The 13,535-nt window shown below is 36.8% G+C and overlaps 3 protein-coding genes across 9 annotated transcripts; 2 read left to right on the top strand and 1 right to left on the bottom strand.

Moving 5' to 3' along the window:
* Positions 1–4,140: 4,140 nt before the first annotated feature.
* On the top strand, positions 4,141–6,712 carry LOC8267349 (ribosomal RNA small subunit methyltransferase). The gene is given in 6 exon segments (XM_015716859.3): positions 4,141–5,418; positions 5,421–5,503; positions 5,727–5,942; positions 5,944–6,033; positions 6,035–6,348; positions 6,350–6,712. Coding segments are annotated over 6 exon segments (1,032 nt in total). The 5' UTR covers positions 4,141–5,198; the 3' UTR covers positions 6,459–6,712.
* A 592-nt stretch (positions 6,713–7,304) lies between these two features.
* Positions 7,305–9,802, top strand: LOC8267350. Of its 7 annotated transcripts, none has more exons than XR_007217679.1 (4): positions 7,305–7,464; positions 7,829–8,191; positions 8,908–9,068; positions 9,450–9,802. XR_007217679.1 is itself a non-coding variant. In XM_015716822.3 (2 exons), the coding sequence occupies exon 2, from the start codon at positions 7,846–7,848 to the stop codon at positions 8,128–8,130; it is 285 nt and encodes a 94-aa protein (XP_015572308.1). In that variant the 5' UTR covers positions 7,305–7,464; positions 7,829–7,845; the 3' UTR covers positions 8,131–8,452. The 7 variants fall into 7 exon arrangements, 1 of the variants encoding a protein (XP_015572308.1); XR_003078426.2 differs by lacking the exon at positions 9,450–9,802 and adding an exon at positions 8,695–8,808 and having other exon boundaries at positions 8,908–9,189; XR_007217680.1 differs by lacking the exon at positions 9,450–9,802 and adding an exon at positions 8,692–8,808 and having other exon boundaries at positions 8,908–9,189.
* LOC8267351 (histidine kinase CKI1) lies at positions 8,789–12,964 on the bottom strand. The gene is made up of 6 exons (XM_002515245.4): positions 12,786–12,964; positions 11,890–12,582; positions 11,437–11,809; positions 10,768–11,336; positions 9,381–10,667; positions 8,789–9,048 (listed from the first exon to the last, which is right to left on the bottom strand). Exons 1-6 carry the CDS (start codon positions 12,957–12,959, stop codon positions 8,845–8,847), a joined length of 3,300 nt encoding a protein of 1,099 aa, XP_002515291.2. The 5' UTR covers positions 12,960–12,964; the 3' UTR covers positions 8,789–8,844.
* Between the last annotated feature and the right edge of the window lie 571 nt (positions 12,965–13,535).

Below are 13,535 nucleotides of genomic sequence, written 5' to 3'. Positions count from 1 at the left end.
TGCCCTCCAAGCTGTTCATTCTATAATTCTCATACTCTAAACTCAAGGCAAGATAAATCCTCAAGCTAAGACCGAGTAGAGGCAGCTTTGCCATGAGAGGTCTTTGTGCTCTTTTGGATTCTTATAGCCGAGTTAGTTCTTTTGAATCATAGAAGAACATATCGTGCAAACTGATAGTTCATAGCCAAAGGATCAAGAGGAAGAGATGAAGAGTTTAGAAAGCCATAAGGAGAATTTTATTTCTTGATAGATAAAAGAAAACTGCTTACTTACATTACTCAAGACTTCTCTTTATATAGAGGAGCCTTATTACAATAAGACAGAAAAGATAAGGTGGGAATCTTATTTTTTACACGTGTCCTCCTAAGAAGAAAAGATGAGATTACACACTTACATAAAGATAAATCCTATCACATGCCTAAAAGGACAAAAAATAATACACATAATAGGATGGAAAAGATAAGATAGGAATCTTATCTTTTTACACCTTTTAATTATATCATGAATTATGGAGGAGAGAGATTAAGTGTTGTATTGTCTTTATTGCCAGCAAAAAGGATGAGTTACCACGGACCACTATCATCATCCGGGGGCTAAGAATCTTGCATAATGGCATCTTGTTGTTCAGTGATCAGAGTTGGATCATCTAGTGATGACGGCAGTATAGGTAAAGTGGATCGTTCAGTGATGGAGTATTCAATCCATTGATTATCAGGTCCATTGTAAGTGCAGACAAGTGGTGTAGAAACATTGGTCCTTCCTAAATCATTTCTTTCTCAATTATAGAGTGAGCTTTAATTCCCTTGTTATTGGCGGAGGAGCAAGATGCAAGGGCATTTCAATTGTTTTTCAATAATGACAGATGTTTTGGGTGGCATAGATATCTTCTGAGAGCTTAAAGTAAGGTTTGTGAAGAATATAGATGGCATGATTTCCTGAAGCCTTGAAGTCATTGTCTGTGAACAATTTATTTTTATGAATTATTTTGAGGAGATCCTTTTTCCATAGATATGGGGTTTTGAACCAAGTGAGATATTTCCATGAATATGTTCCTGCATTTGTATCAATATTGAAGAAGTATAGAAGGTCCATGACTGACACTTCTATAGCATGATAACAAACTGTGGAAAGACACCATAGAAACCATAGTTCACTTTCAATTTGTGGATGGGTAGGAGAAAGGTGATAGATTAAGCACCAAGGATAATCTGGATAAAAGAAATTGGGTTGGATGGGTAGTGAGAAAGTCTGTTGGATGATTGCCAAATAATGAAACATCATATTTTTGGCAAAATTGTTGATTTGCTTTGTTGTGAGGTTTGCAGGAAGATTTGGTGGTGATGGAGGTTGCAGAGGGATTTTTGAAGATGGAGAGGCCATGAAGATTATTGGAAGATTAATTGTTGAGGTGAGGAGGACAATAGGTTGGGGTTTTGGTTGTGGCTTTGATAGTCTGGATAAGAAATCTGGGATGAGGTTTCTTGTTCCTTTTACATGCTGGACTTCAAAATCATAGCTGCTAAACCATGACTTTAATCTCAATAATTGCGGTTCTGGTAAGGTCTTTTGATTGGACTCGAGGATCTTTGGAAATGAAGAGTTATCCATTCGGACCAAGAAGTGTTGACTGATCAAGAAGAACTCAAACTTTTTTATCCCATATTTGACTACCAGAATCTCTTTATATGTTGAATGGTAATGCCTTTCTGATGGAGAAAATTGTCCTGATGCATATTCACACAGTTGTTCCTTGTTATTGAGATTTTCAAGAAGAATTGCCCTTCATGCATGATCTGATGCGTCAGTCTGTAGGATAAGATGTCTTGTAGACGGAATGGTAAGGGGTGGAGGATTGTGAGCCAATTCTTTTAGTCTCTTAACAATTGTTGTCTGTTCTGTTCCCCAAGGGGGAGGGTTCCTTTTGAGCATTTTGGAAAGATGACATGTGTAACTGGATAGATGTGGCATGGCTTCCCTGACATAGTTGAGTATCCCGAGAAATTGCTGGATTTGCTTTACAGAGAGATTCTCATATGGAAAGTAATCAAGCTCTTTTGTCAAGTGTGGACCATCGTATATTGGCCGTCCTTAAAATGCATTCCAAAGAACTCTATTTCTTGCTAGCTAATAATACTTTTTTTCTCTGAAAACTTTATTCTGTACTTTTGGATGATAGCAAGGAATTGTTTCAGGAGTTGATGATGTTCCTCAGCCGTTTATGAGAATAAGAGAATATCATCAATGTAGATTAGAGAGGAATAGAGGATAGACCCAAAGATTTCTATCATTGTTTTTTGGAACTGAGAATGAGCTGTCTTGAGCCCAAAAGGCATGACTATCCATTGATATTGGGCGTTTAGGATACAAAAGGTTATTTTGTATCTTTCTGAGGGTTGGATAATCAATTGCCAAAATCCAGCTTTGAGATCAAATTTTGAATAGAATTGGGCCTTCTGAATGTGGATTTTTAGGTTTGATGCGAGGAAGAGGAAACTTGTTGTCTTGCAAAAAATGATTCAGAGGCTTGTAATCAATAACAAGTCTCTTTTTTCCTCTTAGTTTTTCAGATCTTTTTTCCACGTAAAAGGCTTGACAGACCCATTGTGAGGTTGTGGGCTCGATGAGGCCTTATTGTAGCAGAGTTAGGCATTCTGATCTGGCAAGAGCTAGATCTGTAGGAGACATTCCTAGATGGGTGGCTTTAGTTGGATTGATATCTTCGTTAAGCTTGAAAGGAAGGCTTATATAGAACTGGAGATTTTTTCACAAGGGTAGTGGATGTCGAAAATGTGAATGGGATTCTGGACAGAAAGGAAGGAATTTTTCCTTGTATTGCAGGAATGGTGGTTCTGTATTTGCTATGGTGAACAGATTATAAGTATCTGTGTATGGACGGAATTGCCTCTTGAACTTTATTTCATTGAGAAGAATTTGAAGCCTTTGAGCTTGATGATAAACATCAAAACCTATTAAGAGGTCTTTATTTGGAAGATCTGAGCCAATGATGTGCGTCCATACCACACAATCAGGAAAGAACTGTATCCCGATTTTTTGTTTTGTGATCAAGGTAGTCTTGAAAGTTTGGCCATTTGCCGTTCTGAAAAACTGAATATGAGACTTCCAGTGTTCAGATGGGAGAACTTCAGAATTCATCATGCTTTTCTGGGCTCCAGTGTCAAAGAAAACTATGACTGAGACAAGTTTTGAGTATCTTGAAGGTAAGACTTGTATAGGAACATAAGGTACTGGAGCAATCTTAGTAGCAAGTTGAGATAACTCGGGAACTAGAGATGGAGAGAAAGGGTACTGCATCACATTTGCTAGTATGTCCTTTTCTTTTTTTGAGGAAAAACTGATCATCAAGATTGGAATTTCATCATCATCATAATTTGAGGAGGACTCTTCTGAGGAATCAGTAGAGTCTGAATGTTCTTCTTCTATTCCAAAGAGACTTTCTGGAGTGAGATCGTCTTGTTATGATAATAGAGACTCTATACTTCTTCAAATGAATCTGGTAGAGACATGGACATGCTAACTTGTTGGATCATTCTTGCTGCCTTTTCCGGATTTTGAGGGCAATCCTTAGCATAATGCCCTTTCTTTCAACAGATATAGCATCTGTTTGATTTGATGCCTTGATTCCTCTTTTTCCGGAAGTACCTAAATTTTTTTGTATATGGCTTTTTTTCTTTGAACTCTTTATTTCTATTATGAGAGTATTTTTGGTAATGGTGTTTGATTTTCTTCTTGTGACTGAAGCAGACACAATTGGAGAAACATTTAACCTTGAGGTGGCTTTTGTTACAAGCCTTTTGAACAATCAAATCTCATTGAGACAATCTCTCGAATAATTCTTGCTGGTCGTATAATCTCTTAATAGAGGAGAGAGTAAATCGCTGATTTCTCCATATATATATATATATATATATATATATATATATATATATATATATATATATATATATTAATAATGATAGTATAGCTCTTTCTCTCTTCTCTTGATTCTCTTTCTAAGATAGAATTCAAACCTCGATAAGATCAACCTATGATTCATCATTTTCACACCATTGGTTATGTGCTAATCCAACCATATCAATGAAATAATCATGTTCCATCTCCATATATTATCTCAGAATAAGAACCATTTTTTAGCCTTTTGTTTGAAAAAGATACGGATATCCTCCATCAACACTAGTTTCTCACTCCTATTTTTCTACCTTTCTATCACCGTCATCTTTGTTTTTCTCATTGCCATCCACCCTCGTTACAGTTCCAACTAAAGATAGATACGATTATATGATCAATAACTTTTTATTCAATTATTATCACCTATAACAACCGCCTCTTATTTTTCAAGACTTTTCTCTCATTCGTAACTCTGTAATTTGAAATCTTCACTGTGAAATAATGCTCTTGATCGCAGTAGATGGGGTTAAATTTTGGTTCATAGAAATGGAATGGAATTTTAGAGATATAGATCAACTTTCTCTATTGGCATATTTGAAAATTTTTCTTTGATTAGTTATAGCTAATATAAGCAAAGAAGATAAGATCTCAAAAACTTATACTATTTTTAATATGAGTGCTAAATTTAAATTGAAAAGACACGATCTACTATTATTTATTGATGAACTGCAGTGATGATAAGCTCTTGTTGATTGTCAACCGTGATCCATATTATTCTTGATGAAGGCAGTAGGATAGAATAGATAAAGGAAGAATGACATAAAGACAAGCTATTTTTGTTGACGAATTCTAATGACAATGAGCTCTTGTTGAACAAGATCATCAATGGAAGGTAGATGATGGTCTACAATGGCGATGATATAGAAGAGAGAAAGAAAAGATACATGTGATATAGAATAAAGAAATAAAGAGAAAGAGAAAAAGAAAGTCGGATGTTAATATATTTTTATCCTTTTCAATATGCTCACTTGGTGATAAAGATAAAGATGAGTGCAATAGAATCTCTAAGACTTGGGTTTAACCAAATGAATAACCTTTAGCGTTATTAGGCCACAATGTAAATTAGACCTTGCATACAAGTTCCGGGGCAAAACTGCCACTTAAGCCGGGCAGTGACTCCGGTGTCTTAGAAACCTGTTTGTTAGCTTTACGTTGTAACGTTGTGGGGAAATTTGGCAGACAACATAAGTTTCATATAAACGAAGGAAGAGATTCTTGAAAACCTAAAATCGATGGCGGGCTGCAAGGTCAAGAAACAGAAGCCAAAGCAGTCATCAAACCACTACCAAGGTGGCATATCCTTTCACAAATCAAAGGGACAACACATCCTCAAGAATCCGTTACTAGTAGATACCATTGTCCAAAAGTCTGGAATTAAGAGCACCTACGTTATTCTCGAGATCGGTCCCGGTACCGGAAATCTCACCAAGAAGCTTCTAGAAGCTGGAAAAATGGTATTGCTGTTGAACTTGATCCTCGTATGGTTCTCGAGCTCCAGCGCCGCTTTCAGGGCACCCCTATGTCCAATCGGTTAGAGGTGCAAAGCTAGCTTTTATTAATCTTTCCTTGATTTTGTCTCTTGTTCATGGGAAATACTTCTGTCCGTGATTTAGCATTTTATAGTTTCTAATGATTGTTTATTTCTGTTATAGAACTGCTGGTTATGTCATTGTTTCTTGCTTAAACTGTAGCTGAATTGAATAACTATAGAGACATTGTTTCAATTATATTAAAACTATTTCATTCTCTGGCATTGGCAGGTCATTCAGGGTGATGTTCTGAAGACTGATCTTCCCTATTACGATATATGTGTAGCCAACATCCCTTATCAAATATCTTCCCCTCTCACTTTCAAATTGCTGAATCACCAACCATCTTTCCGGTGTGCTATTATAATGTTTCAGAGGGAATTTGCAATGAGATTTGTTGCCCAACCTGGTGACACTCTCTATTGTCGTTTATCTGTCAACACTCAAACTCTATGCTAGAGTCTCCCACCTCCTTAAAGTTGGCAAGAACAATTTCAGGCCTCCGCCTAAGGTGGATTCTTCTGTAGTTCGAATTGAGCCCCAGGAGACCTTGTCCGCAGGTTAATCCCAAGGAATGGGATGGATTTATAAGAATATGTTTCATTAGAAGGAACAAGACTCTCGGTTCTATTTTTAGGATTAAAAATGTCTTGTCTTTTCTTGAAAAGAACTACAAGACTCTGCAGGCGTTGTGTTCTTCTCAGAATGATTCCTCAGAAGGTGCTGACATGGATATATCAGGGTTGGGTGATTATAAGGAGGATCAGAGCATGATGGACTTGGATGATGGAACTGATGACGAAATGGAGGTTGAGGATGGTGATGCGGATTCTGGGGTGTCGGAATTTAAAGAGAGTTTTATCTGTGTTAAAAGAGAGAAATTTTTATGAAAAGAGGTCATCTAAACTCACACAAGAGGAGTTCTTATATCTACTCTCGAGATTCAATATGGCTGTCTCATAATCAGTTGAGGCTTTAGATGTCACCTCTTTTTCTTTTCCAATTTTTCCCTGAAGTTCTGCCCGATTTTTTGTTTTGCTTGATTTTGACAGCATCCTGTACTGTGCCTGAAAATATTCCAGGATGTAATAGCTAGCTCCTACTGAAACGTACACCTGGACTATTATTCGGTTTTAAGGTACTCGAATGTATCTGATGATGATGGCATTCCGGCTCTGAAGCAAAGAGAAAGTTTAGACTTCGATGCTTATTTGTTACCCTGAGCAAGTAAACTGCATTCTTCTGCCTCCGCTAATGAAATTATGTTTACTTAATTTCATATAAAATGAAAAGTAAATAAAATAAAACTGTGGGTAATGATTTGGAAGGTTATAACTAATAATAAATAAGTCCTTATTTTCTTATGATATTGTAAAGGGTATTATTGTTAATAAATGGTGTGTGGATTTTTTTAATTTTTTGCTGTTTTAGTATCTTATTTTTTTAATAAAGTATATCAAACTCTTTAGTAGTCCTTTATAAATAATAATAAAAAAAAAAAGATAAACCACACAAATAGCAAGAAATCCAAAAAAAATAAAATTTGACACTGTTTATGTAATAATATCTATTACAAAGCCTCCTATTTTAAATAGCCATAACTAATCTCAGAAAATAAATAAATAAATAAAAAGCCATTTATATGGGGAATATATTATTTATTATTTTTAAAAGAAGTGGTCTACATTTGAGTTGATTCTCATTTGCATTGGGTTAGTGATTAGCGGCAAACCTAAGCTTTCAAATGATGTGCTTTATAAATCAGCCAATCAGCACAAACTTTTGGAAATGAGGGGCAACAACTGTAATTTTTAAAAAATGAGGGTGCGCTATTGCTAAGTTGATAAAACACGTGGACTTTGTGAAATAAATCTTGAGAAAAACGGAGAAGAACTCCTGTTCTTATCCGCCGCAGCTCTGCTTCTCAAAGTCGACTACTTCTCTGCCTTCATCCCTCGCTCTTCCTCGGGTAGCTTTTTTGTTTCCTTTCTCCGTTTCTTTAGCCAACTAATTTCTCTCGTAAGATTAATGTTAATTTCTTGAGTAGCTTCCCGTCTTAAAAAATTTCCTCAGTTTACTGCAAATGTTAATGCTCGTTATCATTGAAGTTAATGTATTTGTGCAATTTTACGTGAATCAATAAAGGAAGATTCTTTTTCTTTGAAATACTAATAATGAGATGCATGCTGTGAATTCTTTGAAGCTTGAAAGTTTGTATGTTTAAGCATTCTTTGGAAACTGAGTGAACCTGCTTTTAAGCAGTGCTTTCTGTGAAGATACTTTTGATCCTCTGAAAGTCGATATCAGATATGAAGTATTTTGAAAATTTACAGATTTTCCAAGGGAGATAATGGAGGCTCAAGCTCATGATGCAGTTACTCAAGCGTCTCGTGTTAAAGCCATAATTAAACTTGGATCAGAAATCTACTCTATCGATGCAGACAAGGGTAGTACCATATCTGAGGAATTGGTTTCTTTAAAAGAGAAAAGCATGACTGTGTTGAAGGAATTCATTACCAAGCACAATGCTCCCAGTGATGTCCCTGATGAACTCGTTGAAATGTCTTCAGACGATGAAGAAGAAATCGCTGATAAGCAAGCGCATGCTAAATCAAAGAAGACTAAGCTTACTTGATTCCGCTTGTTGTTCTAGGCTCTAACACAATAACATTCATGGAAAGCTTCTCTCTGTGTTTGTAAGTGCCTTTAGCAGAGTATCACAAGTAGTAACTTATAGGTATTTCTGCTGCATGAATTGCTACATATCCCTTCTAGTTGACATTTTATAGTTTTTGTGCAAAGACGTGGTTATGATTAGGCTACTGCCTTTTGTGCTGCAATTCCACTTTTGACGCACATGTTTTCCAGAAACTGTCTGTGTTTTTACAAGCACATCTGTTGTATTTTTACATTATATTAGTCGATACACAAATGAGAGTGATCTGATGCTTTTTAAATCCTCTTGTAGCAAATGCTAATGGCAGAATGTTGGCTTTAACAGCACTGCATCTTTTGAAGTTTATGTTAAGCCTGTAAATAGATTATCATTTCTTACAGCTTCTACCTAGGGAACCAGCCATTAAATTGACTGGACAGACCATTTCGTTTTCCCCTTCTTTTGGTTGTATTATGAAAGAACTTGCTCTTGATTCAAAACCTTATTCTAGACTTTCTATGCTCATTTCTATATTATTAGCAGATAAAGAGAGTATAATCATGATGAGGCGCCAAAATATTGGTCTAGACATAAATTGTTTTAAAGATAGCAGACTAGTACTTCAAATTTGCACATGTGTAAGACTTCTAAAGAAAGGTTAGTACCATAAAAGATAGATGAGATATAAAAGCACTATATGGACTCCTTAATTCCTATGGCTTTCAGCAATTGATCTCTATTTAGTGGTTTGTGCAGATGGTCATCCATTCCTGCCTCCTCCATCTTCTCGCCATTATCATCATCTGCTGTTAATGCTATAACGGGCATATGAATGTCATAAGATCTCTCCTCTAATCTTATCTGCCTCGTTGCTTCATACCCATTCATTATTGGCATCTGGTAGAATAGCAAACAAGGTTAGAAAATGAACTCTTAAAGAGGAACCATGTGGTTTAGCTAGTTTGTGCAAGATATGTATTTTGTTTTGATATTTGTTTCTGGACTCCAATTAATTAAGCATTATCTGTTCCATGCGTAGCTCCCTTGTTTGCAGTTTTGCATTTGACAACTAATTGCACTGAATTAAGTTTCATGATCCGTATTTGTTCTCTTTCTATTGACTATTTTTACTTAATTCTAGCACTCTGTGCATGGATGAGCTATGCATTTTAATCAGCAATAATATTTATGATAACCAAAAAGAGAAATAGAGTTGCTAAAGTCTTTACCTCACAGTCCATTAGAATGTAATCATAAGGAGCCACGGAATATCTTCTATTTTTGTTTTGGTTTTGTAGACCGTAACGGACTAGTTCTAGAGCTTCCTCTCCATTTGCACAAAGCTTAACAGACGCACCGAGTTTTGAAAGATTACCCTTGGCTACCATGCGGGAGGCTTGATCATCATCAGCAACCAAGAATCTCACCCCGCTCAAGGGTTTATCACTGCTTTGGTTACCACATTCTCTATCATGTATCTCTGAAGATCCAATTGAATCTTTTCTAGCTGGATATTGTCCTGTTGTCTTGTGGTGCTCCCTAATTGTGCTGCCCTCTACTACCATGTGCCCTTCTTGAAGTGAGTGTTGCCTACGTTGTAACTTAATTGCAGATGATGATCCAGGATCTTTAATAGCTTTTCTTGCTCGAATTGTACTTTCCCTCTTGGGTTTGGATGACGAAACTCCATGGTGCAAGGTACCCCCAAATTCTGGTAGAAACCTAATTACGTGATACAAACGAGAGCCATGAAATGGTTTCAGCGAAATTTCATCATCTGAGTCAATTATATCATCTTCAATGCCTCCATGAATTCTACGCAAAGTTGGTTTGTCCAACCAAACAACCTTGCAACGAGCACTGTGGAGGCCTCTTCTAAATTCAGTTATAGCTTGTTGGAGTTTTTCAAATGGTCCGGTGCTAGTATCAATCACAAGCAAAATAAAGCTTGGAGCACCTTTTAGAATGCTGCTGCTACTTCTGTGGGAAAGTGGCTTTTGTTCTGCCCCATCCAAGTAACTTAAAGGAACATCCTTCTTTGGCCTACTGCTAGAGATTTCATTCCTTGAACCAAGATCTGATTTCCCTGAATAGCTGTAAGGTGAAACATTCTGCTTAGATCTAATTTTGGTTAGCGTGGAAGAAAGGCGTTCCCATTTGCTGACAACTGATATCCTTATCCCCAATCTCTCTATGAACTTTTGAACGATTCTTTGCCGCTGTTTATTTTGGATCAAGAGAACAACATGAGATCCATCAATCTTCAGACTAGAACCTAATATAGACAACCTGGGACTGGCAGCAAAGCTAGTAAAACTAGTAGGAGCTTTAACAGTCAGCTCTGAATATTGATGTGCCTTATTGGATATGGAATCCCTTCCCATTTCAATGTCACCTCTTGTGTAACTAGTTGAAGGAATCTCAGAAGTTATGAGGAAAGTGTTAAACTTGAAGCATGTTCCCTTCTCGTTGTTCTCTTTATCAACAATTCCTATTTCTCCACCCATCAAACGTACCTGAAGCAGAATGAGATGTTAGATCAATGGTGTTTCTTGTATTGAATTACAAAGGAAATTGATCAGAAAAACAACGGCTGTCAAAGTTATAGTTGCGTACCAAAGATTGAACAATTCCAAGTCCTAAGCCAGTGCCTCCTTGCCCGAAAGCTGTCTCCTTCGCCTGAACAAAATTTTCAAACACTGATTTTTGCATTTCTTTCGGAATTCCTATACCTGTATCGTCCACTTCAAATAGAAATTCCATACAGTTGGGATTCTGCTTCATTGAATCCATGGTTTCCGCATCATGATCTTTGTGCTCCATAAACCAACACGAGCAGTGTCTCCAGAGTCCTTTCTGACTGGAAGCAATAATCTTGTCCTCCAAGCTGGGCTTCCGTGCCCATGCTCGAACCGATACGTGCCCTTCAGAAGTAAACTTGACAGCATTGCCCAATAAATTACAGAGGACTTGTTTCAGCTTTCCCCTGTCGCCTTTTACATTAGAGAATTTAAGAACAGATCCATCACAAGGATCCAATATAACATCTAAACCTTTTTGCATACCTACAGGGTGAAACAAATCTACTACATCTTCAAGCAGGTTGGCTAAATCAAATTCCTCTAATTCAACCTGCATCTTTCCAGCTTCAACTTTGCTCGTATCAAGAATCGAATTCAGCAAACCTGAAACAAATATCTTAATATTGTTCAAAAATGGAAAAAATAAAAAAAGATTTCACTTATCAAGCTATTAAGTAATCAAATGAGCTTAATTAGTAATTACCTACTAGATCCTTTGCACAATCATCCATTTGATGTAAATTCGTCTGTAATTCATAAGGAGATACTTCTCCATAGCTTATCTCTATCAACCCAGTAATGCCTGCTAAGGCAGCACGGATATCGTGGCTAGCGCTAGCAAAGGCAAGACTCTTATTCATGCTCTTCCTTTCTGCTTGTTGAGTTGCTTCCATTTGTCTTATCAGTGCTGAAGATAGATGTATCTCTCTAGTTGCCGCCCTGACCATCAGCACTACAAAACTGAAAATTGAGATAAAGACTGCAACTACCATTACCAGCAATAAAATTAGAGCCACTTTGGTACTCCTGTCGACAGTACTCACTACTCCATGGTGTGGGAAAGCCAGTGCATACACCTGAAATCCAAATAGAGTAATGTTAGACATGTAATTATTCCGACCCTATGCTATTAGAAATTCGATAAATTAGAGCATACTGATTGTACTCCCATAATTTCCAGTTGAGAACAGTAAGCCATGTACTTTGCTTCTCCAATCTTCAGAAGTGAAGGCCTTAGCATGCCTTTATTAGGCATGCATGATACTTTTCCTATATGATCTATATGGTCACCATCCGAATTCATCAAGTTAAAGGAAATTGATTTTCCTGTTATCACCAGTTGAGTGTTAGGTAGCCCGTTTGAAAGTACGTCTCCTTTTACAGTAGCCAAGCATAAGCTTCCACCATAAAATTCTATTGCATTGAAGAAATTGATCACTGCGTTAACTGGAAATCCTAAGGAGATAGCCCCTTGTCCAAGTATACTAACAGAATTAAGGAATATAATATCCTGAGCACTGCTCCATCCATTTCCTATAGAGGCATGCCCATTACCACTACTTAAGGCTTCTTGAATCCAACTTGCATTAGCCAAGATGTTAGCCTGAGACTCACTTGCATTTCCATATAGTTTTCCTGTGTCAGGGTCTGCAGCTTGCTTATACCAAGTGCATTTTATTTGTAGACTTAGGGCGCTTGAATTGGAAGGAGCTATAGATGAGTTAGAATATATTGCATAAGTCTCGTTGCCATCACGATAGTAGGCGAAAAAAGGACCTTCCAATCCAAAATATGAAATCTGCGATATGTGAGGAATTACTGAAAATGTTTGAAACAACATTGGAGCTACCTGCATGAAGGGGAAAGAACACGTATTAATCCCTTTTTCTGTTAATCTCCAAAAGTCTCATAAGGCATATAACTGATCGATTAGAACCCATAATCACTAGAATTACGAGGCAGGAACTGAAAAGATTGAGTTCCTAGCCTCATGGCAAATCAAGCCATTCGTTTAACTTGTAATACTAATGAGAGAAATAAATGCAAGTCAACCTTGTTCTGAATTGCAAGTTGAGAGAGAGTACTTCCGTTGAGAGATGAACTCAAGATTCTTGCCAAATTTGTTGCAGAAGAGTTTAATGGGTGCAACAATTTAGCAGTGTTTTCAATTTCAGATTGCATTCCAGAGCTAGACATACTAGCGTCCATATCAACTTGGTCTTTCATTTGTTGAATGATCTTATACCACCATGGGATCACTACACTTGGAAGCAGCAATACTCCAGTCGCCTGAATAGTCAATCACATAGAAAATAAGCAAACCTCTGATAGCTTATTAGAAATAAAATACTGAAGAAAACGGTTAATAGATAAAAATACCAGAAGGAGGAAGACGAAAAGAGGCCGTGGTGCTATGATTGAGCTGAGCTTCATTGGATCGTCTAGTTATGATGAAAAGTGGCTCACACATAAATACCTTTTCTCCATCAGTAAAAAATAAAATTCTTCAAAGGGAATAAGAGAAAATCTCTCTGAGAACAGAAGTGAAAGCAATTTAATAGAAAAGCTACATTTGTGTTTCCATGGAAGAAGTCAACTTTATTTGTATTCTTTTTTCCCATTTCTATTTAAGGAAGTCTAATTAAGATTCCCTCATTGGGATTTATTTGATCACTGATGTATGGAAAATGAATCTCTTGTAATCCAAATAGATTCTGTACGATCTTCATATAAAAGATTATATGACCAATTTTTAAATAAGGCTTCACTTCTAATCATATCCGTGTTCTCAAGCTTACCATA

The sequence above is a fragment of the Ricinus communis genome, chromosome 1 (genome assembly GCF_019578655.1).
Source record: "Ricinus communis isolate WT05 ecotype wild-type chromosome 1, ASM1957865v1, whole genome shotgun sequence".
Taxonomy (NCBI): Eukaryota; Viridiplantae; Streptophyta; class Magnoliopsida; order Malpighiales; family Euphorbiaceae; genus Ricinus; species Ricinus communis.
Note: the sequence above shows the minus strand (reverse complement) of the source record. Positions and strands in the feature narration are given on the sequence as shown.

Bases quoted from the DNA above. Each gene is read 5' to 3' on its own strand.
- LOC8267350 (XM_015716822.3), top strand. From the start codon at position 7,846: ATGGAGGCTCAAGCTCATGATGCAGTTACTCAAGCGTCTCGTGTTAAA.
- LOC8267351 (XM_002515245.4), bottom strand. From the start codon at position 12,959: ATGAAAGACCAAGTTGATATGGACGCTAGTATGTCTAGCTCTGGAATG. The intron at 11,810-11,889 runs GTATGCTCTAAT...TTTGGATTTCAG, and splicing joins AAATTATGGGAGTACAATCA to GTGTATGCACTGGCTTTCCC. The intron at 10,668-10,767 runs GTACGCAACTAT...ATTCTGCTTCAG, and splicing joins TTGGAATTGTTCAATCTTTG to GTACGTTTGATGGGTGGAGA.